This window comes from Syzygium oleosum, unplaced genomic scaffold, assembly GCF_021117445.2.
Source record: "Syzygium oleosum isolate NSW1041296 unplaced genomic scaffold, Sole_v2.1 Sole_v2.01, whole genome shotgun sequence".
NCBI lineage: Eukaryota > Viridiplantae > Streptophyta > Magnoliopsida > Myrtales > Myrtaceae > Syzygium > Syzygium oleosum.
Genome location: NW_026607485.1, coordinates 37,138,136 through 37,163,596, shown reverse-complemented (window position 1 = coordinate 37,163,596; position 25,461 = coordinate 37,138,136). Strand labels below are relative to the sequence as shown.

Below are 25,461 nucleotides of genomic sequence, written 5' to 3'. Positions count from 1 at the left end.
TGAGATTTGGTCCCGTGTCGGTAAACATGTAAAGCCGATAGTAAAATCGTAATATCGATGGAAAGTCGTAAAAAGTAATAGGTTATTACAAGTCTGGCTAACTATTTGCAATTTATCAGGGAAATAACAATTTTACCATGCTTCCCAGTTTTTAAAAGAGGAATTTGTATTCAAGATACACAAGTTTACATCACGTTGAGCATTTCCATGAAACAAAACACTCAAAGCAGATATCTCTCTATGCATGAGCACTTTCTTCATCAGTTTTTCGAGGTAATTGTACAAAGAAATTTCAAAGAAAAACAAAAACAAATCCGTGCTTTGGAAGATGGTCATCTCGCGACAATGCCAAACCAAGCAACAAGCAAGCTCGCCAGCGACATCATGTTGGATGATAGGATTACGGAAGATGATGGGGATGCGGTTTCCGAGCCTTGACCACCTTGAGGAGGATCACCTGTTTCCTATCACGAGAAAACCAGGAACTTGTTCAATTCACCGAGTGCACTGTTAATGTCGGCTTTCCGATTTGTAGAGATTACAAAAGTTGAAACATTGGTATTACAATGAAACTGAAAACAAGTAGTGGACATATACCTTCAAGAAATGGAAATTTGCAGAACCAAATGCAATAACCTGTGTTTGAGATGTTGCAGAAGCTATAAAGTAGTGAATGGTCCTCATGTTGAATAACAAATGGAATTAGACATACAATAATTTTCTTGACGTAGAAAGCTATATTTAAAAGATGGAAGTATGGTTTAGAGAATCACTTTAAGGGTTGGAGAACATAGTTCAGGATGTCGCACAATGAATATCTGATCTCCCGCTTTTTCTTCCTTGTAGGTATCCTGATTCCTATGCCAAGTCCATAATGCATATGTTGAATTCACAATCTGCAAAGGAAAATAGCAATTAAGTTTTGCTCAATTGAACTACGATGTTACCAAGGTGCAGTCAAAGAAAAGTAATATGAACTTTTCTAATTCATGCTAATCATCCTCTAGAATCAAACGCCCGTCAACTGATTCAAACTGAAATAAGTTTCTCTCCAAATAAAGAAGAAAAAGGGCACTTAAATCGTCTAATCTAACATCCCTTATTCAAACTTACACTTAGCTTATTGTTGTTAGATATGGAGTTCATAGGAAGAGATGCTTTGGATGGTTAGGAGACATGGTTGATTATATCAGTTCAGCTTAGGAAGCATGTCTAACATGGCCAGGGTCACTTAAAGCAGCAAGTTGAAGCCTCGCTCAGTAAAATTCACTATCACCTCTACAATATAACATGCCAACAATGTTCGATGTAGACTATTTATACAGGTTAGAACCAACACGTGGATAGAAGTTATAACGAAAAAGTGAACTCCATATAGAGTCCACATTGGTTTGGAGAAGTAGGATAAGTGTAAAAAAGGTGCATGGGCTAACATTTGATAACCATACCTCAAGAATTCCATGTCCGAAGCTGCTTTCTCTGTATGCACTCCACTCAGGTTGCTTGCTCCAGTAGAACTTGCCGTTGGCTGGGCCAGAGGTGAAATTCAGGGGACACAAACCTCCAAACTCAGGTTTGTTGTCCTCAGGTTTAGGACACTTTCCAGGGTCATCCGCAAAATCGACGACGACTTTCTCGATATTGCCACCATCCCCCACTGTTATGTATACAGGACCACATGGGTCCAGTGTATAGTTGTAGACTCTGTTCATCCTCTCATATGCATGAACCTGCAAAGCGGAACCTACATATCGCACAACTAACTATGAAGTATAAAGAGAAAGGTAGTGGCATGTCCACAGTGTCGGTTCTTCTAGTTCTTTTTGTATAAATTTAAACCCAAGACTCCATTTCTGCTTTCTTGTCACTCTGATCTATTCTTTATTTCCTTATCTTAGGCTAGCAGATTATGATACATGATAAAAGGACATCATGGGGAAATATTAATATCAGGGTTGTCTGAGAAGAAACCGTATCTGGTAATAGAAAGTGAACATGTTGCTAGTCATATATGAGCATGATATGCAATAAGTTTGGTTTCACTTCAACATAGTTTCAACTTTCAAGACCGTCATGAAAGCATCGCAATACCGTCATGAAATGATCGTAAGTTCTTTCCTACTCCTCACATAGGATAATTAGTGCACAAATACTAGGGAAAGGAGCATTAAGTTTCAAAGTGCAAAAACTTTTCAGGTTCCTCATGGTATGTACTTACATGGCCATTGAACACAAAATCAACTTTGTATTGGTAAAGAAGAGCTTCCATTTCCTGCCTCCTGCATTCAAATTCCTGATAATGGGAGCTATAGCTATTGTACCACGGAGCATGCCAAGCAGCAACCACCCATGGGATTAAACTGCGATCCACTCGATGCAAGTCATCCATCAGCCATGAATACTGAGCGCCTCGAAGGGCGAAATAATGTGAAAACAATGTCAGAAGACAAAAGTTATAAATCATCCATCAGCCAGGTACATGGCTCTTCTTCGTACTGTGACTAAGTGGCGAAGTGTAAAGCAGGACTTAGTCATGTACCGGTTATGTTGTAGTCGACATAGGCTCCGAGCATAATAAAGTGTACTCCTCCAGCATTGAAGGAGTAGTAGAAACTGCTGTTGGAACGACTCTCCTCTGAGGGGACAGCAAATCTTGTTAGGTATGATTGGAAGGTGATCCCGTCAACTTGGGGCTCAATCTCGTGGTTGCCTGTTATGACCATCATAGGCACTCTTGATGTCAATGGCTCCATGAACCTGAATATTGAAATTAGTTGGTTCTTGGCGCATTCAAACAAGGGAGTCGCCAGAGCATTATTATGTGCAGTTGCAGAGACCATAAAAATGGACAGGCGTACTAAATATCCTCGCCATTCTACCTCTGCTATAATCCATGTACAATGTGGATGATCATACCAAATCAGCAAGTATAAAAGAGACGAAGAAGGCACTACTCATGCGGCTACAATATTAAGTGTGACCTACATCTTAGAAGAGGTATACAATATTCATATTGGTGCAGCAATGTTTGGTCTTCCTGACTTCAAAATCTTTAGCACTTGCAACATGATGGAGACGCCTTATTTTAAGCTTGCCTCACAAACTTTTATCATTTTATGACTCAATGCATACAGGACAGAATATTTGAAAGGATGTGAAGGCACAGAGGATTTACCTTCCCCAGCCATCCCAGCGAGGTTGATATGACTCTAATGGGTGCATCTGGAAACGAACAGGAGAAGCATGGAGCACCTTGTCCCCCAGTGGTGCGATACTGGTTTGCATAAGTCATGTCTCCAACCATCAAAACCAAGTCCGGATCATTCTTGATCACATGATCTATGGTTGTCGAAGAATTGCTCGTGATACCTAAATCTCCGACAACCGCTATACGGCTGGGATATGCATTTGGACTGGGTGAGGGCATGGTCTTGAAGGAATGTTTGTCGCTCATAGCTGGAAGAGAGCTGTTGCCGCACTTATAGTAATAAGTCGTACCAGGTTCAAGACCTGCGAAGGAAAAAAAAAGTCAGCAGAGCAAGCGATACGTAACTTAAGATGTTATTGTGCAACTCCGTCACTATAATAAAATGGATGGACTGGTGGTGGCTCCCGATGGTAAAGGAAGAACAAAAAACCAGCACATGCCACATGCAACTCGTTTACATTTAAAATTGCGGGGCAGCCTGAAGCGAATCTGTTAATTTGGTCGAAACTTGATGTTTAGTGGAGCATAGAGATCAATCTCTCTTCTATAGTTCTACGTGATTGGATTCTACACGATCGGTCTATTATAGTAGTAGTGTTTTCTGATTCTTCAAAATAATAATTGCAGTGACCACCGGGACGCAGAGTTCTAAAGATCACTTAAGAGCATTCTTCTTGTAGAAAATCATTTTGCTGAAAAAGTACTCTTTACGAGATTTCTTCTCATAGTGAATGAACCAATTACCATATTCAACCCGAACATAATTTTTTTTGCATTATCATACAAAATGCACCATCTTGATAACATGATAGCAGCTCACATAAAAAGGTACAGAAGAATATTGACGATAGTAGGCCACATGCGACACTAAGCAATTACAGATAAAATAGGGTCTATCAAGTGAAGCTTCTCATGCCCCTTAAAGCATCGACCTGCAGAATCCATTTGAATTCAGTGAAAAAGATGGTCCCTAGACCTTTTCAGATAATGCTATCTCATAGTATAAAATTTCCGGTTGCAACGGTAAATTCAAATAAAGTAAAGTGGAATCAACTACAGTAAATGAAGGAATCCGTCTGTGACATCCCAAAAATTTGTCCCTTTGGGATTTATAAAATACTGAGTTTTATAAATGTACTCGCAGTTAATTCTCGCCCGGAACTAATCATTCCTGGGATACTAACCATTGGGGGAAGGCTAAATTAGGGAACTAAATTCGTACGACTAATAGAAAATTCGATCGTGATTTATTTTCGACCATGAAATCGCCGAGGTGATATTTTGAGCCACTGTTGGCCGATCCAAGGATAGTCAGGGGTCAGTTCGCCACTGTCATAGTAGTGGGTCGCGGGTGATTCCGCCGGACCACGAAACGAATTGACGAATGATCCTGAACCTATACCGAACGATCGTACCCCTCGGATCTAGCGATTGATCCTCGCGATTTTAATGACAACCGAAATCGTCACGAGCCGAACGGACTTGCACGTGACTCGATATATTATCAGTCACGAGTCGAATATGCGAGTTTCCCAAACAAGCCGCCCGTTAGTTTGAGAAACGCTCGAGTTGCGTTTAATAAAATTTAATTATTTAATTTAGCCCAAATCGGACACCGGAAAATTTGGAAGTCACAAATGGACGTTAGGATGACGTTGCGGTTGTAACGTGCAATTTTGGATACGCCCGAATTCTTCAGAAAAATTCATTTTCGATGAGAAACGAAGAAACTGACCATTTTACCCTTGGAATTTATTAAAGGGTTAGTTTTAAAGGGCAAGGGCATTTTGGTAATTTTGCCCTAACTTTTTGATTGGATAATTTTGCCCTTGGATTTTTGAGAAATTACAAGTATACCCTTGGATATTTTTGGTAAGATTCGATCTGGGCCGTTGATTTCAAGATTGGATCGAATTTGGACCGTTGGATTAAAAAGATTAGACGAGGGCATTTTGGTCATTTGCCACTTTGGGTCAAATGTACACTATTTAAGTCCACAAGACCCATTTATCTCTCCTCTCTTCTCTCTCTCCCCCGTGAAACCCCCCCACTGTGAGCAGCCCCCTTCCGATCACTCTCTCTCTCCCTCCGCCGTCGCCGCCGCCATCACCGCCGCCGGTCACGCCCGCCGGATCGCCGCCGCGCCACCGCCGAGCCTCACGCTCCCCATCCCTCCGTTCTCTCTTTCTCTCTTGGCCGTGAGCCCCCGGCCACCCCCCAAGCCGCCGCCACTCGCCGATCGCCGCCGATCATCACCGCCGTCGCAAGCCGCCGTTAGATCTCGGATTTTGCCGCCGCTTTCGTTCTAGCCGAGAAAGTCTAGAACTTGGTAAGTCGCGCTCTAAACCCGACTTAGGGTATTGGGTATTGACGAATGATTTTTGGGTGAAATCGGGTTTAGATTATGTGCGAAATGTTATGATTCGGGAGTGAAATCAATTGGCGGGCCTAGGATTGAATTTCGAAAAAATTTTATTGGAAATTTGAGGACAACAGTGGGCTGTGGATTACTGTTCATGGGCTGTGATGGGCCGATCGAGACACAAATTGAATTTTTAGAATCGGTATTTAATGGCGAGAAAGTCTCGTGAAGGATCGGATTTGATTTGACGTCGTTCGGTGGGAGAAAAATAGCAATTTCCGTGTTTTTCGTGCGTTGAAATTATGACCGAGTGTGGTGTTGAAATTGAGTGTGTGATTGTGTAATTGGTTGACTTAATTATGTTTGTTGGGTGCACGTTTGGGCTAGATTATTTTAATTATTAAAATTGGCCGTGTCGACTGTTGAGTGAGCATGGTTTGTGAATAATTGTTGCGTGCACGGGTCACGTGTGATTGGCCAGTTAAGTGGCAAATGATTGTTACACGTGTGAAAGAACGAGAAATAGTGTGTGGTACGGTATGTGAGATCGTGGGAATTGTGCCGTCCTGAGGCGTGTACTTTAACGCAGGACGATGTCACACCCCGTACCCGCGAAGCGCGAACATCCCATGAAGAGGTCGAATTTGATGCGACGTTCCAGGACGCGTCGCCGACCCAACGCCCAACAATCAGATAAACATCTCACATGCGGAAGCGACGTATATAAATATATATACACCCGTACACAAACAAGATAACCAAGGATAGCACAGTACTAAAACCATCATATTAAAAACATTTACTATCAAACTATATACAATATTCATGTCTACCCCATATACATTTATAAGAGCCAAAACGGGCCAACAACCACCAACCAAAAGAGGGTACGAGGCACGGCGGTCCACACCATATTTAGTCGGGGCTCCTCCCAAAACGAATCGGCACATCTGCCATCCTCAAAGCCGGGGGTCTGAAAATGTGGGTTATTACAACCGTGAGATGAATCTCAGCGAGTACAACCCCTAAACCTAGGCTAGGCTAACATGCATTCTCCCGACAGGTATAATACAGTCAACAAAGCAATATCAATCACAATCATTCTTTGACCTGGGCCCTCGGGCCCTAGTCACTTACCTGGCTGCCCCTGCAGGTTAGCATTTCAATATAATGCTCAGTTCACATACACGAACACGCTATCCACACGTACGTCATACGCATGTTCACGCTCATTAGTGTTCGTATCACAAGCCATTCACCGAATCCCACACACTCACATACTGGCCCATGCATTTCTATGCATGCATGTGTTATTTTCATGCTAAATTCATATCTCGGCCCACTGGCCCACACTAGCACACTGGCAAATGCTCAATTTATTATTACGAACCGAAGGCCACAACTCGAAGGCCCACAATTGTTAATCCGACCCAAAGGCCCACAACTCTCCGCGGCCAGCGTAAAAACACATCACATGGCTCAGTGTCTCTAGCCTGCTACAAAGTGCATGAGGCGCAACATCGATCTCCTTACGAACCAAAGCCTGCTACAAAGTGCATGAGGCTGGTCGTCTTCCGGACGTACCGGGCATCGTCCTGCTACAAAGTGCATGAGGACGGCACGGCACGAAGGCCTTAAGTGATCACATGGCACACTGCCAATTTTTATCTAAACCCGGCGTAAAACGCATCGGGCAATTAGGTGATCACATGCTCATGGCAGGCACGCATTTCCACACAATTTCATCACATGCCCCACTCTCGGCATACATAATGCGTGACCATGAAAAATGCAACATGAGCATCAGCAAGGTACAAGCACTCAATCAAATCAAAGCCACTACACGGTGCCTAATTTATAAATAGCATGCTCACTTGGCCAATTAATACCGTGCGGCCCAATTCCGAATATACAATTCAAGCCATCAATTGGCCAATCACACTCCGCACGATTCAGCCACACAAGCACGCAACATGGTATTTCACAATTAAACACAATTGATCACCAATCAATCAACAGCCAATCATTTTTGGTAATCCTGGCCATTCAGCTAATAATTCTTGCTGTCCAATAAAATCCGGTACATTCCGCAAAAATATGGACAGCCACTATTTTCTCAATCCGGGCCCAATAATTATCTATAAAAAATCCCACTAAATTCCTCGGATTATAATTCCACCAATCAATCCTCAAACCAGTCCAAAATATACACCGATAATACCTAAACCAGTCCAGAAAAATACACTATCAGTCCTAATCCGGGTTTAGGAGGTATACTCACTTATTTCTAGACCACAACGACGAGGAACGGCGGCCGATCACCGATGAACAGTGAAACCGGCGGCGGCGTTCCCGGCGGACAGCGATCGGCGGTGTATGGACGGCGACTATACGAACACCCCCGTACGGACCTGTACGGACACGTACGGACGGCGGGGAACGGTGACCGGCGAGACGGCGGTGGCTAGCGCGGCGGCCGTACGGACGGCGTACGGACGGGCCGAAGAGGGAGAGAGAAAGAGAGGTCAGGACGAGGGTGGTGAGGCGAGGCCAGGCGGAGCAGCGGCACCAGCGGACAGCGACGACACGGCGGCGGTCTGGCGAGCTCCGGCGTACGGACGGGAAGGAAACCGGCGGAGGGAGAGAGAGAAATCGGGAGAGGGGGCTGCTGGTGGGGCTGCTGGCCGAAGGAAATGAGGGAGGAGAGAGAGAGGAGGTTAGCTGGTCAAATATAGTGGCCTAGGGGCGCCACGTGTCGCCGATCCGGGCCATTTGACTAAAATACCCCTAATCCAACGGTCCTTATTCAATCCTATCCAATAATTGAGGGGCAAAAAGGTCTTTAGCCCCAATAATGCAGCTGATAACCATCAATAATTATCCCAAATAATTTCCCAACAAATTCGGACCAAAAATAGCCCAGGGGCAAAATGGTCATTTTTCCGGTCCCGGGGCGAAATTCCAATTTTTGGCTAAATCAACTCCAAATATGTGTGACCAACATAATATGGCGTCGGAATCGCGAAAACAGCCTCTTAAGCCCTCGAAAATCGACTGCAAAGTTTCGGGAATAAAATAATATTATTTTTCACTTCCGAGCCAAAATTCCAATTTTTGTCCGTAACCACTCTAAATGTGCGTGGCCACCCCAAAATGACATCGGCCTCAAAAAATAACCTCATACGGGCACAAAAATCAACATCGGCACCTAGAGGGGCAAAATTGTAATTTTTGACTTCCGGGTCGAAATTCCATTTTTCGACCGTACTCACCCCAAACGTGTGTGGCCAGCATAATATGACGTCAGAATCGCGAAAATAATCTCTTGAGCCCTCGAAAGTCGACACCGAAGTCCGGGTCCAATTTTGTGACCAAAACTCGCTAGATTTCAAATTTTAAGGTCTCTTACTAACGGGCGGCTGTTTAGGGTTTACGCGTATCGACCTAGAGTTATCCGAGTCATAACGGTCCCGATCATTGAGAGAATGAGAAATTATCACTAGTTCCAAAGGTCACGATGGTTCGGTTTAAGTTCAGGACTGGTTGGCCACGTGTACTTTCAGTGGTGCAGAATCACCTGCGATCTGATTGCACAACGTTGGCCTTGGCCAAACCACATCCGTCACTTTTTCCTAAGATCGGCCCGTGTTGGCCCAAAACAATCTCTTATCATTTCTCATGATCGGTGTCCAATTCACGATCGGGTCCCTGGTCCACGTACCATTTCCTAAATTAGCCATACCCTATTAGTTAGTATCCCGAGAGTGATCAGCTCCGGGCGAGACTTACTAAAATGAAATGCGAAATAATGTCAATTTTATTGATCCCGGAATTACATCGAAATTCGGGCTGTTACAGACGATGCCCGGTATTACCGGAAGACTGTCAGCCTGAGGCGTGTACTTCCACGTGGGTTGCGCAGTAGGTGGTACATATTGAGCCTGAGGCGTGTACGTTTACGCGGGCAAGAAACATGGCCTGAGGCGTGTACTGTAACGCGGGCTTGGAGTGTTGTGATGAGATAGTCGCAGTGGACCTGAGGCGTGTACTGTAACGCGGGTCACTGGCGCGTGGCACGGAAAGAAATGTGATGAGGCAAACGGAAATGCACGAGAATGAGAATTAATCATGCATGTGATTGCTTATAATGTGATTGCGACTAACGTGCAGGGTGCAAGCAGGATAAGTCAGGTAAATTAATTGATGTGCCTGCTATGTGATGGTTTGGCGTTTGTGTGTGATTGGTGCTTGTGTAGTTGTCTGGAGGTACGTGATAGCCTAGGTGGGGTTTAGGGATAAACTTACCGAGAAGTGTTCTCACGGTTGTTTCAACCAAAAATTTCAGAACCCCGACAGGACTCATGAATCCTCCGCCACCGCCACCAGTGCGTTTTGGGGTACCAGTGCATACCGAGAACGATGTTGCAGAATTCCCTATGCCAGATAACGTGACCTGGATTAGGTATACTACGACCGTTTTTGTGGAAGTAGGTCTACCTCTTTGGGAGACTCATGTCTATACGGCCTGGTTCTTCCGGGATGCTGACGGAGATGAGTTCGGGCCCGTTAGGAGTTTTGATGTCCCGTTTGATTTAGTAGGGGACTGGGACCCGTCCGCCATACCCCCGATAGACGGTGAATTGACTAGTGCGGAAACTAGTCTAGCCCAGTCGGGTATGCATCCGGCGCCGGCAGCGCAAGTATCATCAGGGGCTGAACATGAACCCGAACCCGAACCCGAAGTATCTCAGGCTGAGGACGACCCGATGGACATAGACTTGGAACCGATCCCCGAGGAAGAACCAGAGGAAGCGGAGCCCGAAGTAGAACCCGAGGTAGAACCTAATGATGAGTCTGAGGAGTCGGAAGAACCTGTAGGAGACCCGGAATATATACTCCCGTTCGAGCAGTATATGGATCCCAATTTTGTGCCCGAGTTCAACTTCTTTGATTTTCTGGCTGAGGAGTATCAGAATGCAGTTCCAGCTGAATCGGGCGACATCAATCACCCGATTGAGATTAATGCAGAGCCGGAATCCTCATAGCAATAGACCGATCAAGAGAGTTCAGATTCAGGGGACGATGAGTCAGACTCGGAATGGACGCTTAGCAAGGGGCGTAGGGGCTAATGCAGGGGTTAAGAGTAGGTGTTTTGGATGAGTACCATTTTTGCAGTCAGAATACCAGGTCAATGATCTTTTTGTGTACTGGTGGTTTAATTGTAGTGTGCTAGTGCTTATGAAAGTTGTAAACTGTAAATATCTTGTAAGTTGGTAATGGAAATGTATATGTACATTCTCCCTCTTCTCCCCAGTTTATTTGTCAGGGTAAATTCGTGGTTTCCGCTTGGCAATTTAAAGTCTCTGATAGCGCGTATTGAGGTCGGCGATTTCCTGGGACATCGCATAAATCGACCAGTGGCGGATGTCGCGGGCTCGATAGGGTTCGGTGCGTGACACTGTCGCACTCGCTTGAGGACTACATAACACCAGAGGCATAAACAGAGACAATCCAGACAATGTTTCCCCATGTGTCCGGAATGAACTCTAAGTTTTGTAATAGAAATCGAGAACCTTATACCACATTTCGCCGATTACCAGTTACCTTCAAGTCTGACGTGATGATTAATGCCAAGAGGTGTAATTCAGGAGCCCCTCGAACGGGTACAGTTGACTGTAGACAGCCGACATGTCTTTTCGCTGGCTCGCATACTTCCCGCTTTCCGTGCCGTACCAAACTTCACTGGCGACCGATGATGGATCGAGCGGCGTCACATTCTTGCCAATTTGAGCATCCCCTTGAAGACACAGATCAACTCATTAACCCGACCCAACATCAACAACTATTCCAACTTCGTAATACACACAAACAAATATATTTCATTGACCACCCCCGTACTCGATGAACTCATATGCAACACATCATGTTAAGAATTTGTCTCTAGTTTGAGCATGTTTCCTCGTTTGAAGAAGCTTCCTAAAAAGGTTATATATATACACACACATACACACAACAGGGCAAATAAGAGGAGTATTAGATTTTCTCTCTGTGAGTTTTATTAGTAAGTTCTTTGTGACAGATTGTGAGATAATACTTGTGAGTTTACTTTGGGCTTAATCTAGATGTGAAAAACACTCGAGCTTGTGAGCAATTGTAACTCTGTGATTCTTTGATTATTAGTGAATTATTTGCTGCTAGCTCGCCTCATGAAGAAGGTAGCGACATTCAGATCGAACTACGTACATCTCCGGTATTCTTTATTGTTCTCCGTTTATCTCTCTAATATTTCCTCATTGATTTAATTGCAAGATCTTATGCATTATATTACAACACGTTGCATAAGGTGGAAATGAACTATGATCACAAAAGCTCATAACTAGTTGAGTCTCCCAAGAACATATTCCTAATTCCAAGAACTGTTAGAACCATACTCCAAACTTGTACATACACCACAAGCTTGACCACTCTGATTTTACAAACATAACAAACAACAAAACTGTAAAGGAAATTAATTACCTGTGATCCAAGAGATCCACATTGAGCTAGGATCCGCGGAAAGTGCGAGCGAAATCTGCTCCAGGAACAAGGAAGTGACGTTCTTCTTGAGTCTCGGGTGATCCATTGGCAAGTCGTCACTGCCCAAGCGGAGGGATGGGTCGAAGTGGCACGTGACGGGCTCGAACGGACCCTCGAGAGTCGTGGGTATTGCATCGCCGCTCTGCCCCATCACGGCCGCCACTTGCACGAGGACAAGAATGGCGATCCAATGCGTCAGCACTTTACGGGCTTCCATAGTTTCAACGTTCCTTGTTCAGCCCCCCACTTTCTTGAAGGTTTTAGCGTTGGAAAAGCAAGACTGGTACTAATATAGTCTTCGTAGAAGCGTATCCTGGGAGGTCGAGGAAGTGGAAGCTTTGGGATCAGAGCGAGAATATCCCTTGGCTTGATCCTGACAGGTCGAGGAAATGATACCAATCGTCAAAGAACGCCCCGCCCGCTCATGTCGGATCCCAAGAGAGACTACGGATTGCAGGCAAAAGCGGATATCCTCAAGCGAGATCAGAGACAATCCCAAAATAAAATTCTGAATTTTTTCCCGTTGCACCATCAGTACTGAAAGCTCTTATTCTGTCTCTTCTACACACCAAACTGGCACCACTAACCCAAAATACCTTCTATCCCACTTTGGTCGTATGGCCGTGAAACGTCCGACGCGGCGACCTGCATGATCCGCTTCTTGTTTGTGCGTGCTCCGGATGCATATTTCATGTCCGTACGACTTGTGATATTTATCACCTCTACCGATTTGTATGATCATTCGAAAAACATTGGGTGTCTGGTCCAATAACCTTGCCTGTGAAGCGGGTTGATATTCAACTAAGGTTGGGAGCGTTTCTAAATTTCTGATGAATTACGTAGCTTTTACTAACGTAAACGAAATATCAATAACTTATGTAGACGCAGCGGCATAAACACGTCTGCAGCCATAGTTGTCCAACGGTAAGCTTTAGACGCTGCACTCACAAATCCAATTCATAGGCGTCTTCGATTGTAGAAGCACGAGCACATAATCAGCTCTTCATTAAGGAAATTTTTGTTATCAAAAGTAAATATTTCATTCATATCTTAAGATATGTACGAGAGGTTCAAAACAAAGCAAATCCCAAACAACATAGTAAAATAATAAAACACGAATTGCTGTGATAGGCACGCTTTCATTTCACAATAACAAATTTGTTTTAGTATCAAATCAGAATAAACAGCGGCCGATCACCAAATTTCGCATCATTATAAGTGATGAGCTCATACCGTAATCTCCTTCTCCAATAGCTACGGTTTGTCTAGTGGGCGGTGTACTCTTAGCTTCAGCGTTTTCAACACTATCACTGTACAGAGACACCAAAAACAGGTTGAATGGGCTACCAAATCTAAATCTGGATCGGGAAAGATTGAACCAGCACATAAACGTTTCTAAAAAACTCCCATATCTAAATCTAAATTGAGATAGAAGAGTTCCTAGATCTATACTTAGATCGGGAGATGAGAGCTTCCAAAACTTAGAGATGTCGTATAATCACTTACAATGCAGTATGAACTCACCATATTCCTCCTCGATCTTTGATAACTCTATAAGAATAAAGTTATTTTACTTATTAATATTTGTGAGAAAATATTTGGATTTCCTTCTATTTACTCAAATTTTCCTTGTTTATGCAGAATAATGAGACATGGAGAAAATAAGGAAAGAAAATGGCAAAAAGAAGGAAAGGACCTAGAGAAGTGATAGAATGTGGATACTAAATCGAGAATTCTGTTATTTATTCTCTAATTTTATGTGAAAAAGAAGCAATTGCCTTGTGATATGAGTCTTGGATGCATCCTATCTAATCGAGAGCTTAGGGAGACAGCTAGTTTTTTTTATCCTTTTTGTTTTCACTGTTTTAGGAGTTTTTCAAATATTTTGAAGAGAAGACAGCAAATGATGACATAATTCTTGTTCTTTAATTCATGATGTTTGTTTCGACCAAAAAAAAAATAATTCAAGATGTTTGTTTTAATTTATATTTTCGTTTCTTCTTCTATTATATTCTAATTTTCTTTTGTTAGAGCTAAGATGTAGCCTGACCATGATGATATGAATTTCATACTTTTTATGTTTTGCAAGTGATTTCATTCGTGTGAGTTATATATTAATGTGCTTAATGCCTTTAAGTGACTAGCCACTATTTGAATGATCTGATATGCATGTTTGAGACTGAGAAGTAATAATATGCATGTCACGCCCCGAGCCCCATCGGCACGCGACATCCCTCTTCTGGTCGATAAGTGCGATGTCTCAGGGTATCGCCGACCTCAGTTTACCATCAGAGATTTAAATCGTCAGCGGAAACCACAAATCACCCGGACAATTAAACTGGGGAGAATAGGGAGAATGTACACATATCCAATTTCCATTAACATACTTATAAAATATTCACAACTTACAACCGCCACAATTTACAACCATTGCATACACTTGCACACCGTATTACAAACCATCAATATACCAAAAAGATCGATGACCTGGCTTTCTATTCCCAAAAATGGTACTCATCCAAAAACACCTATTATTAACCCCTCTATTAGCCCCTACGCCCCTTTGCTGGGCGTCCACTCTGAACCTGACTCCTCGACGTCCGAATCTGAGCTCCCTGGAACGGTCTGCTCCTCTGAGGCCTCCGACTCTGCCTCGATTTCGATCGGATGATTGATGTCACCCGACTCGACTGGAGCTTCCTCCTGGTTCTCCTCAAACAGTCCATCAAATAAATTGAACTCAGGCACAAAATTAGGATCCATATGCTGCTCATAAGGGAGTATATAATCCGGTCCCTCCTCCGGCTCCTCTGACTCGTCGGGCTCAATCTCAGGTTCTACCTCGGGCTCCACCCCTGCTGGTCCTTCCTCGGGAATCAGTTCCAAATCTATGTCCATCGGGTCACCTGCTGCTTGCGATCGTTCGGGCTCAGGTTCGTGCTCAACTTCTGACGATCCTTGGGCTGCCGGCGCCGGGTGCAGTCCTGACTGCGCCAGGCTAACCTCCGCGCTAGTCAACTCCCCGTCTATCAGAGGTATAGCCGACGGATCCCAGTCCCCAACTAAGTCAAATGGAACGTCAAAACCCCTAACAGGCTCGAACTCATCCCCGGCATCATCCCAAAAGAACCAGGCAGAGTACTTATGCTCTTCAAAAAGAGGTAAACCTACATCTACGAAGACGGTGGAAGTATTCTTAATCCAGGTAAAGTTATCGCCCATCGGAAACTCTGCAACCTCAAGCTCGGTATGTACATGTACTCCAAAACGTTCCGGTGGCGGCGGAATATTCATGGATCCGGTCGGGGTTCTGAAATTGTTAGTTGAAACAACCGTGAGACACTTCTTAGTAAGTTCACCCCTAAACCCCACCTAGGCTATCACGTACCTTCAGACAACTACACAAACACAAATCACACACAAACGCCAAATCGTCACATAGCGAGCACATCAATTATTTTACCTGCGCTTATCTTGCTTGCACCCTGCACGTTAGTCACGCTCACATTATAAACAATCACATGCATGATAAATTTTCATTCTTGCATACTCGTTCCGATCCAACCTCATCCTTTTTCACATTCTCACCAGTGACCCGCGTTACAGTACACGCCTCAGGTCCACTGCGACTATCTCATCACAACATTTCAGGCCTGCGTACCCGTACACGCCTTAGGCCATGTTTCTTGCCCGCGTAAACGTACACACCTCAGGCTCAACATCTACCACCTACTGCGCAACCCGCGTTGAAGTACACGCCTAGGCTGGCAGTCTTCCGGTAAAATCGGGCATCGTCCCGCGTTGAAGTACACGCCTCAGGACGGCACGAATTCCACGATCACCCATGCCATCTCATATTCACTTTCTTACTTATGCACATGCTTAATAAGCATTTGCCACACACAATTGGCCCTTCACACGCGGCCTGTGCACGCATTAATTACACGAAATCCATGCACACTCAGCATTTGACATGGCCAGTAATAATAATTAAAATAATCTAGCCCACGCGTGCACCCAACAGGCATAATTAAATCAACCAATTGCACAATCACACATTCAATTTCACCATCCCAACTCAATTATATTCCAAACGCACAATAAACACAGAAATCGCTATTTTTCTCTAACCAAACGATGTCAAATCGATTCCGGTCCTTCACGGGACTTTCTCACCATAAATTCTCGGTTCTAAAAATTCAACTTGTGTCCTGATCGGCCCATCACAGCCTCATGAACAGTAGTCCACAGCCCACTGTCGTTCTCAAATTTCCAATAAAAATTTTCCGAGTTCAGTCTTAAGGCCCGCCACCTAATTCCACTCTTAAATCATGCCATTCCGCACCTAATCTATTCCCGGTTTCACCCAAAATCGCCCGTCGATACCCGAAGTTCTAAGTTGGGTTTAGATTGCGACTTACCCCCGTTCTAGACTATCGCGGCTAAAACGGAAAGCGGCGGCACTCAATCGGGGACGGCGGCGAACGGCGGCGCGGCTTGGCGGTGTCGATCGGCGAACGGCTGCTTGGGCGGTGATCGGCAAAGAGAGGGAGAGAGAGAGAGAGAGAGAGAGAGAGAGAGAGAGAGAGAGAGAGAGAGAGAGAGAGAGAGAGAGAGAGAGAGAGAGAGAGAGAGAGAGAGAGAGAGAGAGAGAGAAAGAGTACGGTGGGAGGGGAAAGAGCTCACGGCTAAAAAAAGGGGGGAGGGAAGGGGCTCACGGTGGGGCTGCCGAATGGGGGAGGGGAGAGGAGAGAGAGAATGGGTCAAAGACTTAATAATCTAATTTTGACCACCTTTTTAACAAATTACCAAAATACCCCTCTCTCAAAATTTTGATCCGACGGTCCAGATTCGATCTTATCTTGAAATCGACGGCCCAGATCGAATCTTACCAAAAATATCCAAGGGTATACTTGTAATTTCTCAAAAAGTTCAAGGGCAAAATTGGCCAATCAAAAAGTTAGGGCAAAATGACCAAAATGCCCTTTGCCCATAAAACATGCCCTTTGTTAATTCTCAAGGGTAAAATGGTCCGATTCTCCGTTTCTCATCAAAATCAAGTTTTTCTGAAGGATTCGGGCACAACAAAAATTGCACGTTACAACCGCAACGTCGTCCTAACGTCCCGTTGTGACTTTCAAATTTTCCGGTGTCCAATTTGGGCTAAATTAAATAATTAAACTCTATTAAATGTAACTCGAGCGTTTCTCAAACTAACGGGCGGCTTGTTGGGGAAATTCGCATATTCGACTCGTGACTGATAATATATCGAGTCACGTGCAAGTCCGTTCGGTTCGTGACAATTTCGGTTGTCATTAAAATCGTGAGGATCAATCGCTAGATCCGTGGGGTACGATCGTTCGGTATAGGTTCAGGATAATTCGTCAAGTCATTTCATGGTCCGGCGGAATCACCCGCAATCCACTACTATGACAGTGGCGAACTGATGCCTGACTACCCTTAGATCGGCCAACAGTGGTTCAAAATATCACCTCGGTGATTTCATGGTCGAAATTAAATTCACGATCGAATTTTCTAATAGTCGTACGAATTTAATTTCCTAATTAGCCTTTCCCCAATAGTTAGTATCCCAGGAATGATCAGTTCCGGGCGAGAATCAACTGCGAATATATTTATAAAACTCAATAATTTATAAATCCCAAATGGACAAATTTTCGGGATGTCACAATGCAATTGATCCTTATGATATATAACGATGAATTAAATGTGGATAGAAGTATACCATGTTATTTGTGTAGCTTTCGGTGATAAGATGGTCCAAAAAATTCATTATAAACCGGGAATATTCACAAATTTAAATCCACTTATGTTTATTTAAATTCACATAGAGACATAGTGGATTGATAAACTGAGTAGGTTTGCTATATCTAGAGATTAAATAGTAAATAGACTAGGAAATTCTGCTATCACATGTTTAATATCGTTCTTGTATGCATAATGATGTGAAATTCATATTTAGTTATTATGGCCGTATTGTTCAGATGGAGAGGGTTGACTCCTAACAATGAAAGCGGAAGATGCGCTCAGCAAGTAGAGAAGAGCATAAGCGCGAGCAAAGAAAAAAAACAAAAAAACTAGATAAAAACAATAAAATACTCCCAAATTAGATCGGGAGAAAAAATCTCAATTTGAGTTGAGAAAATAGAACCTCCCTCAATTTAGAGTTATTTCTCAGTAGAGGGAGCTTGGAGGGGAAGAGTTCATGGGGTATTGAGTGTTCTCTGGTTTATGCCTTATGGAACTTTATAAAAAGCTTAGGGTGTGTTTGTTTTTATAAAAATTATTTACATGAAATTATTTTTCCAAATTTTTATGTATTTGGTTCTCTCAAAATGGATAATTAACGAGAAAAATTTGAACAATCAAGGACAACAACCATACTTAAAATTGAGAAAAATGATTCCTCCATACTAAAATGAAGAAATCGTTTTTTCAAACTCTTTTTTCACACGCACACTCACATAGAGTTTCAATTTGCGTAATCTCTCTCTCCCCCTCCCTACTCATCTTCACTCATCTTCACTCATCTTCAATACCTTCTATTACTTTTCTTCTATCCACGGTAAACTCCCAAATTGTTTCATCTTCTTTACGAATTGATTCCTACCATTAACTTCAATCACTTATAAGCTTTCTATATGTCATAGGTGTATTGGACTAAGTGATCATTTTGTCATATGAACTTTCACTCGGCTATGTGAATCGTATTTTCAGAAAACAGCTTAGATGGTATTTGTAGAAATACCAATTTAAGAAGTTCTCATTTTCAATTTTACAATGACATTTCCTTTTTATTTGCTTTTTTTTTTTTTATGCTTACTGTTGTATCACTCTTTGATTGGTTAATACCACGAAAAACCTCAAACTGGTACCCCTATGACAAATTTATCCCAAACTAATTTTTTGACCATCAAAAACCCCAAACTAGTACACACATGTCACAAATTTACCCCAAACTAATTTTTTTACCACAAAAAACTCTAAACTGGTATATTTGTGACAAATTTACTCTCAATTAAGTTGAATTAATACAAAAAAAAATTACAAACTAGTACACCTAAGACAAACGAAGGGTAAAACCCCAAACTAGTATATTCGTCAACCGCCATATGTCATTTAACTAAACAATTTGAAAGTAAAATTTAACGAAAACTAATAGAGAGTAAATTTGTCACGGGTGTACTAGTTTGAGGTTTTTGGTAGTCCAAAAATTAGTTTGGGATAAATTTGTCACAAGCGTACCGGTTTGGGGTTTTTCTTGGTAATAACCCACTATTTTATTGGAATGGAGAATCATTCTCATGTGAAGTTTTATAAGTACCAAGAGATTAAGTTTGTTAGTTATTTGCATTTTCTATTTTTTTGGCAACCTTTTTTTAGGTTGCTTTAATTTAGGAAAACTAAAAATTCATACTTCATACATTTAATAATATCTTAGACAAGGATTTTGATGTCGTTTTTGTATCTTATATTATGAACAAAAAATAATTGCAATGGAGAAGATAATTTTGTTGATACAACCTAAATATCGAAAGCTTTTTCCATTTGGCTATCAAGTACACCACCAAACAACTAAAAATTGGTCATTTCCCTAGAAAATGATTTTCATGGAAAGTATTTTTCTCCATTTGACAAGGTTTTTCGCAAAACAAACATTGGTGGAGAATCAGAAACATATATATGGGGGGAAATTACCAAAAAAGATCATAAGCCCATTGTACGGGTGCCAATTCAGTCATAAATCTTTTTACAATTTGCCAATTTAGTCATTCCAGCTAATTTTGGACATAAATTTCTGACGTGGACACCAGCCATGTCACGTACAATGGTCGACACTATTGTGGACAATTTTTACAAATTTTTAATAATTTTTATGATTTTTTTCTTGTTTTCTTTTTATTTCTTTTTTCTTTTTTACTTTTTTCCATTTCTTTTTTCTTTTCTTTTCTTTGTTTTGACTTTTCCGGCGAGGGCTCGCGGCCTCTCTCCTAGATCCGGCACGGCTTGGGAAAGGCGTCCCGACCCTTGCTTGTGGCCGGCAATCTCTACGGGCCACCGCCGAGGCCGTAGACCGGAGGAGGGATATAAGAAAAATAGAAAAATAAAAGGAAAAAAAAGAAAAGGGAGAAAAAGGAAACAAATTTAAGAAAAATTATTTTAAAATTGTAAAAATTATCCATGTCAATGCCAACTGTACCATGTAGAACAGCCAACATCCACATCAATAATTTTCGGCTAAAATTGACCAGAATGACTACATTGAAAAATTGTCAATAAATTTAGAATTAAATTGACCAAATTAAAAGATTTATGACTGAGTTGGCATACAAAAAATATGTTTAGAGCTTTTTTTGATAATTTTCCATAGGCTAGACTAGGGACCAACTCTTCTAAGTTTACATGGACACATATTAATACCTTTTACCATCGAGAGAGCATTGTCTAAACAAATTCAAAGGCATCAATAGTCTCGATTTTTAGAGATAGAAGATAGAGATACATATATGTTGTGTAGCAAAATATCTCTGACCATTGAGGCTGGGAGTAATTGGTCTACAGATACGAGTATGTACAATTTCAGAGTTTCATATTTCCTGGCTCTCTTAGTGGACTCGTTAGATTGCTTATCCCTTTGCTATCCAAGCAAGTACCAAATTAGTAAAATCAAGAGGCATTTTGTATTAAGTAGATCAATTGTAAGAGCCGCAAAACTAGTAAAAAATAAAAATTACTATCGAAACCCTAATATGGAGTACCCAAATAAGCGTGATTGAATGGTAACACTAGGTGCGGTAACAACCTGACGGGGCAAATTACATATTACACCCAAGTTTATAGGGTTCTTGCAAATTGCCGCTTGCCATTTCAATATTTGCAATTTGTCCCCTTAGTTTTTGAAACTTGTTGCAATATGCCCTGAACATTGACTCCAACCAAATTTTGCTAGGATAATTGCCCAAGAAGTCCTAAATTTATTGTGCGGCAGTCAATTCGGTCTTCAATTTTCCAATTTGGCTAATTTAGTCATAAACATTTTGATAATTTTTTAATGTAGTCCTTCCTGACAATTTTGGCCGGAAATCGCTGATGCAGACATCGGTCATCCTATATGGCACGACCGACACTGACGAGCACGAATTTACAATTTTATTTTAATAATTCTGATTTTTTCTTTTTCTTTCTTTTCTTTTCTTCCATTTTCTTTTTTCTTTTTTCCTATTTCCCTCTTCTAGTAGCCGGGTCCTCGGTGATGCCCGGTGGAGTTGCCACATAGGACGGCCGGCATTAACTGAACCACCAAGTCAGCAATTTCAGGTCAAAATTGACTAAAAGGACAATCGTCAAAAGGTTTAGGATTAAATTGGTCAAATTAGAAAGTTTAGGACTTTTGGGACAATTTTCCCAAGATGTGCTTGAAGCTTCTGTCACATGACAACATGATGACTTATTTTGGAGGGGAAATTAATTATATGAATATTTACATATAAAAAAATAGGACAACTCATAAATATAATATATTACGCATAAGAGCATATGACCAAAATTTTGGCAAGAGTAACTGAGAAATATAGTTTGGAAATATGTTTTGAAGACGCACTTTTATCTTTTTCATACATATATATCCACATATGATGTATATATAGATGATACGAATCTTCCATAATTAGTCATGTGCAGTCAAATGATGAGAGCTACAAGCAAAGTTTGGCTTGAGCCAATGTTAAGGGGCTCATTACAACCGATTTAGAAAAATAAGGGAGCAAATTGCAAAATTGAAGTTTTGGGGGGCAACTTGCTTCAATCTCAAAATTTTGGGAGGCAAAATGTATTTCACCAGTAAGTAACACGTTTTACCATGCGAGAAATCTGAGTTATTTTATGGAAAGCTCAAATTAAGAATATATATATTTATTGCAAGTAAAAAATGACAGAAATGTTAGAAGCACATTTTTTTTTTTTATCGAACAAATCATCTCGACAAAGTGAAACAAGGAACGCAAAACCCTAAATCAGTCGACCTGTAATGAGCTCAATTTCAATTGACCACGCAAAAACATCGTGGTGGACTTTTGCATTTCAAATTCAACCCCTTGGAATCCCAAGCTTTTTCATTAATAAGAGTCATGAAAAGCAAGAGAAACAGAGCGCCGTTGGCCCCTTGTGACCCCATTAATTAAAGGGAGGTGAAACTGTGAAACTTTGTGAGGTGCACAGGCTCCTGTCTCTCTCCTTCTCGCTCTAAGTCAAAAAGGGAAACTTGGCCCTTTATAACACGTAACTCCACCACCTTATCTTCTCCAAAAACCTTCTCAAACTTCATAAAAACCAAAACCCCAATTTGCTCCTTGTCCCATTACCATTTTTCTCTCTCTCCAATCAGGTTCCTGTTCTGTTCACATCACGACTCTCTCACCTTATATTGGTTTCATAAATTTGTCCTTTGAAGCTAAACATGATGATAAAGATTTGTACTGGGTTACACCAATTTCACCAATTTCAATTGTTTTTGGTGTAATTTGACGTGTTTGCTATTATTTCAGGTGTGAGATCCAAGGTAGGTGAAATATCACTAGGCTTTTCATCCTTACGTGAAGAACTGAGCTCTATTAGGGTTTTTCCTTTGTTGATGTGTATATATACATATATACAAATGGAGAAAGAAGAGAACTACTCGGTACTACAAACTGCGCAACCCCATCATTTGCACTTGTTTGTTAGTTTTCATTGACAGATCAAATCTTGTCAACATTGGTATCACTCTCTCTCCAATGTTGTATTATTGCTCTAAACATGAACAACTTCCCTCGCAGGCCATCCAAGATAATCAAGATTTCAATGACCAACATCGCCATCACCATCAGTTCATAAGATCACGAGTCGGCGAAATCCCAATACACCATGACGGTGGCGGCGACAATAGTGGAATGGTGGATTACATGCTGAGTCACCCTCCTCAACAAGGCCATCAACAATTGATATCTCCGCTCGGGTTCTCTGGCTCTGGCTCTCTTGACAAGTTGAGCTTTGCAGATGTGATGCAATTCGCGGACTTTGGGCCCAAGTTGGCCCTCAACCAAGCGAGCCACAACTCCGAGGATGAAGCCGGGATCGACCCGGTTTGCTTTCTCAAGTTTCCAGTTTTGAATGACAATAACGAAGAAAGAAGAATCGACGATGAGTATGGAGTTAGGGAGGATCGAGCAGCTGCTCGGTTTCCCGATAATGCTTCTGTGCAATTCCATTTTCTCGGGGAAGAGCAAAGCAACAAGAGTACCGTGGCGGCAGAAGCCAGCAAGAGCAAGAGGAAGCGGCCACGGACTACCAAGACAAGCGAGGAAGTTGAGAGCCAGCGGATGACTCATATAGCTGTGGAGAGAAATAGGAGAAGGCAAATGAACGAGCATCTCCGAGTTCTGAGGTCTCTCATGCCGGGCTCTTACGTACAAAGGGTATGCAATGAAACATTTTATTTTGAAGATTATGAAACAAAAGAAAGGAGCTGTAGAAATTATTGATCTAAGTGTGCTTAATGAGATCTTTTGCAGTGCGTGTACATAATATTGTCTCAACTCGTTTTATTGCATCAAGCGAATCATAGAGAGAGGGAGATTTATACACTAGGTCTTAAAATAAAAATTACCAGCAGATTTTATACCTTGTAATTGACTCCATCATCCTATATTTTATTTATAAAGCACAATTACTTGATTGTTAAATCTTTCAATCTCATTCCATGCATATTTCAGTTTTGCAGTCCAAAGTAAAGATAAAAAAAATCAAAGAAATAATGTGAGGGGTCTCGCTTAATCTTTCCACAGGGAGATCAAGCTTCTATCATTGGAGGCGCCATTGAATTCGTGAGGGAGCTGGAGCAACTCCTCCAGTGCCTCGAGTCGCAGAAGCGGCGGCGGCTCTACGGGGATGGTGGCGGGCCGCCACCTTCTCTCCCTGTGCAACAGCCACCTCACCAGCTGCCGCAGCCCCAGTTCTTTCCGCCACTGCCTGGCCTCCCCAACGACCCGATAAAGCTCCCAGACTTTGACACCGGGCTCCATGAGGAGACGGCAGAGAGCAAGTCGTGCATCGCCGACGTGGAGGTCAAGCTCGTAGGGTTCGACGCCATGATCAAGATACTGTCACGAAGGAGGCCTGGGCAGCTCATCAAGACCATTGCTGCTCTAGAGGACCTCCAACTCAATATCCTTCACACAAATATAACTACCATTGAACAGACCGTCCTCTATTCGTTCAATGTTAATGTAATTCGCTCACATACTTAAAAGATCTGAAATTTTTAGTGTGCTATGTCAAAATTTATGGAATTCACCATACCGATCACTTCAACCAAAAGACTTTTGGGAAAATATATGATTTCACTGGTCAGTTTCGTTTGTGTTGTTCTTGTGCAGGTTGCGGGTGACGCGAGGTTCACAGCAGAAGACATAGCGAGTTCGGTTCAGCAGATATTCGGATTCATCCATGCAAATAGCGCGATGTGATCACGATAATAAATCAACTAGTAAGAGAGAGAGTTGACAAATTGAACGTTGCATTATTTATCTGTCTTTTCCCATTACATACTGAAGTTGTTGTCTTTTGATGTTAGAAAAATACTAGTGTATTACATACTTGTACTAGCCACAATATACTGCACTTATCATTCTTAATAATTGCGGACTGATACGGTGCTAGTAATGTTTCTTATCCTCTCTCTCACACACACACAGTCTTTGCAAGTAAATTTTTATTACACCTTACCGTATAATGTACTGATGTGATCTCGCTAACCAAGTCAGGAGTGACTTTTGAAAGATATAATAAACATGTGATGCAAAATGTAAAGAAATAGGTGCTGATTTTTAACTTCATATACAGTGCACTAACCAAATCGATTGCCAGTGTGCAGCATGTTTTGCATGTGCAATCTTCAAATGGAAGATTAAAATAGCTACGAAATTAATGTAGTTATTAAAGACAAAATCTTACAATATTGTCTCGATTCGAAAATTATTCACGAAAATAAATTCCCAATCATCTGTAATTGAAATAAAGTTCGTTTTAACCTTGATCTTTTCTATTCGGAACAAGATTTGGGACTTGGTAAGAAATGGTAGAAACATAAACACGACCCAATTAAAATTTTTTAATAATGTGCTGCGAGAGAGACCACATTTTGTGTTTATAATCCACTATTAGATGTGTAAGTGTCCTAGTTGGTTCAAAATTCAATTAGAATTTCTTTCATCATATGACAATATGATGTTAAATATATTTATTATGTGATCAAGAATTT

The 25,461-nt window shown here is 41.9% G+C and overlaps 1 protein-coding gene and 1 pseudogene across 2 annotated transcripts; one reads left to right on the top strand and one right to left on the bottom strand.

Moving 5' to 3' along the window:
• Window positions 1-148: 148 nt before the first annotated feature.
• On the bottom strand, window positions 149-12,411 carry LOC115680244 (purple acid phosphatase 23-like; annotated as a pseudogene).
• A 10,028-nt stretch (window positions 12,412-22,439) lies between these two features.
• On the top strand, window positions 22,440-24,868 carry LOC115680221 (transcription factor FAMA). Of its 2 annotated transcripts, XM_030603991.2 has the most exons (5): window positions 22,440-22,548; window positions 22,709-22,842; window positions 22,979-23,617; window positions 23,987-24,427; window positions 24,578-24,868. In XM_030603991.2, the coding sequence occupies exons 2-5, from the start codon at window positions 22,795-22,797 to the stop codon at window positions 24,665-24,667; spliced, it is 1,218 nt and encodes a 405-aa protein (XP_030459851.1). In that variant the 5' UTR covers window positions 22,440-22,548; window positions 22,709-22,794; the 3' UTR covers window positions 24,668-24,868. The 2 variants fall into 2 exon arrangements, with proteins under 2 accessions (XP_030459851.1, XP_056170597.1); XM_056314622.1 differs by lacking the exon at window positions 22,440-22,548 and having other exon boundaries at window positions 22,555-22,722.
• The last annotated feature ends 593 nt before the right edge of the window (window positions 24,869-25,461 follow it).

What these genes read in the sequence shown, in the direction of transcription:
- LOC115680221 (XM_030603991.2), top strand. Translation starts at nt 22,795, where the DNA reads ATGTGTATATATACATATATACAAATGGAGAAAGAAGAGAACTACTCG. An exon ending in AGAAAGAAGAGAACTACTCG is followed by an intron (nt 22,843 to 22,978) that starts GTACTACAAACT and finishes CTTCCCTCGCAG; the next exon opens with GCCATCCAAGATAATCAAGA. An exon ending in TCTATTCGTTCAATGTTAAT is followed by an intron (nt 24,428 to 24,577) that starts GTAATTCGCTCA and finishes GTTCTTGTGCAG; the next exon opens with GTTGCGGGTGACGCGAGGTT.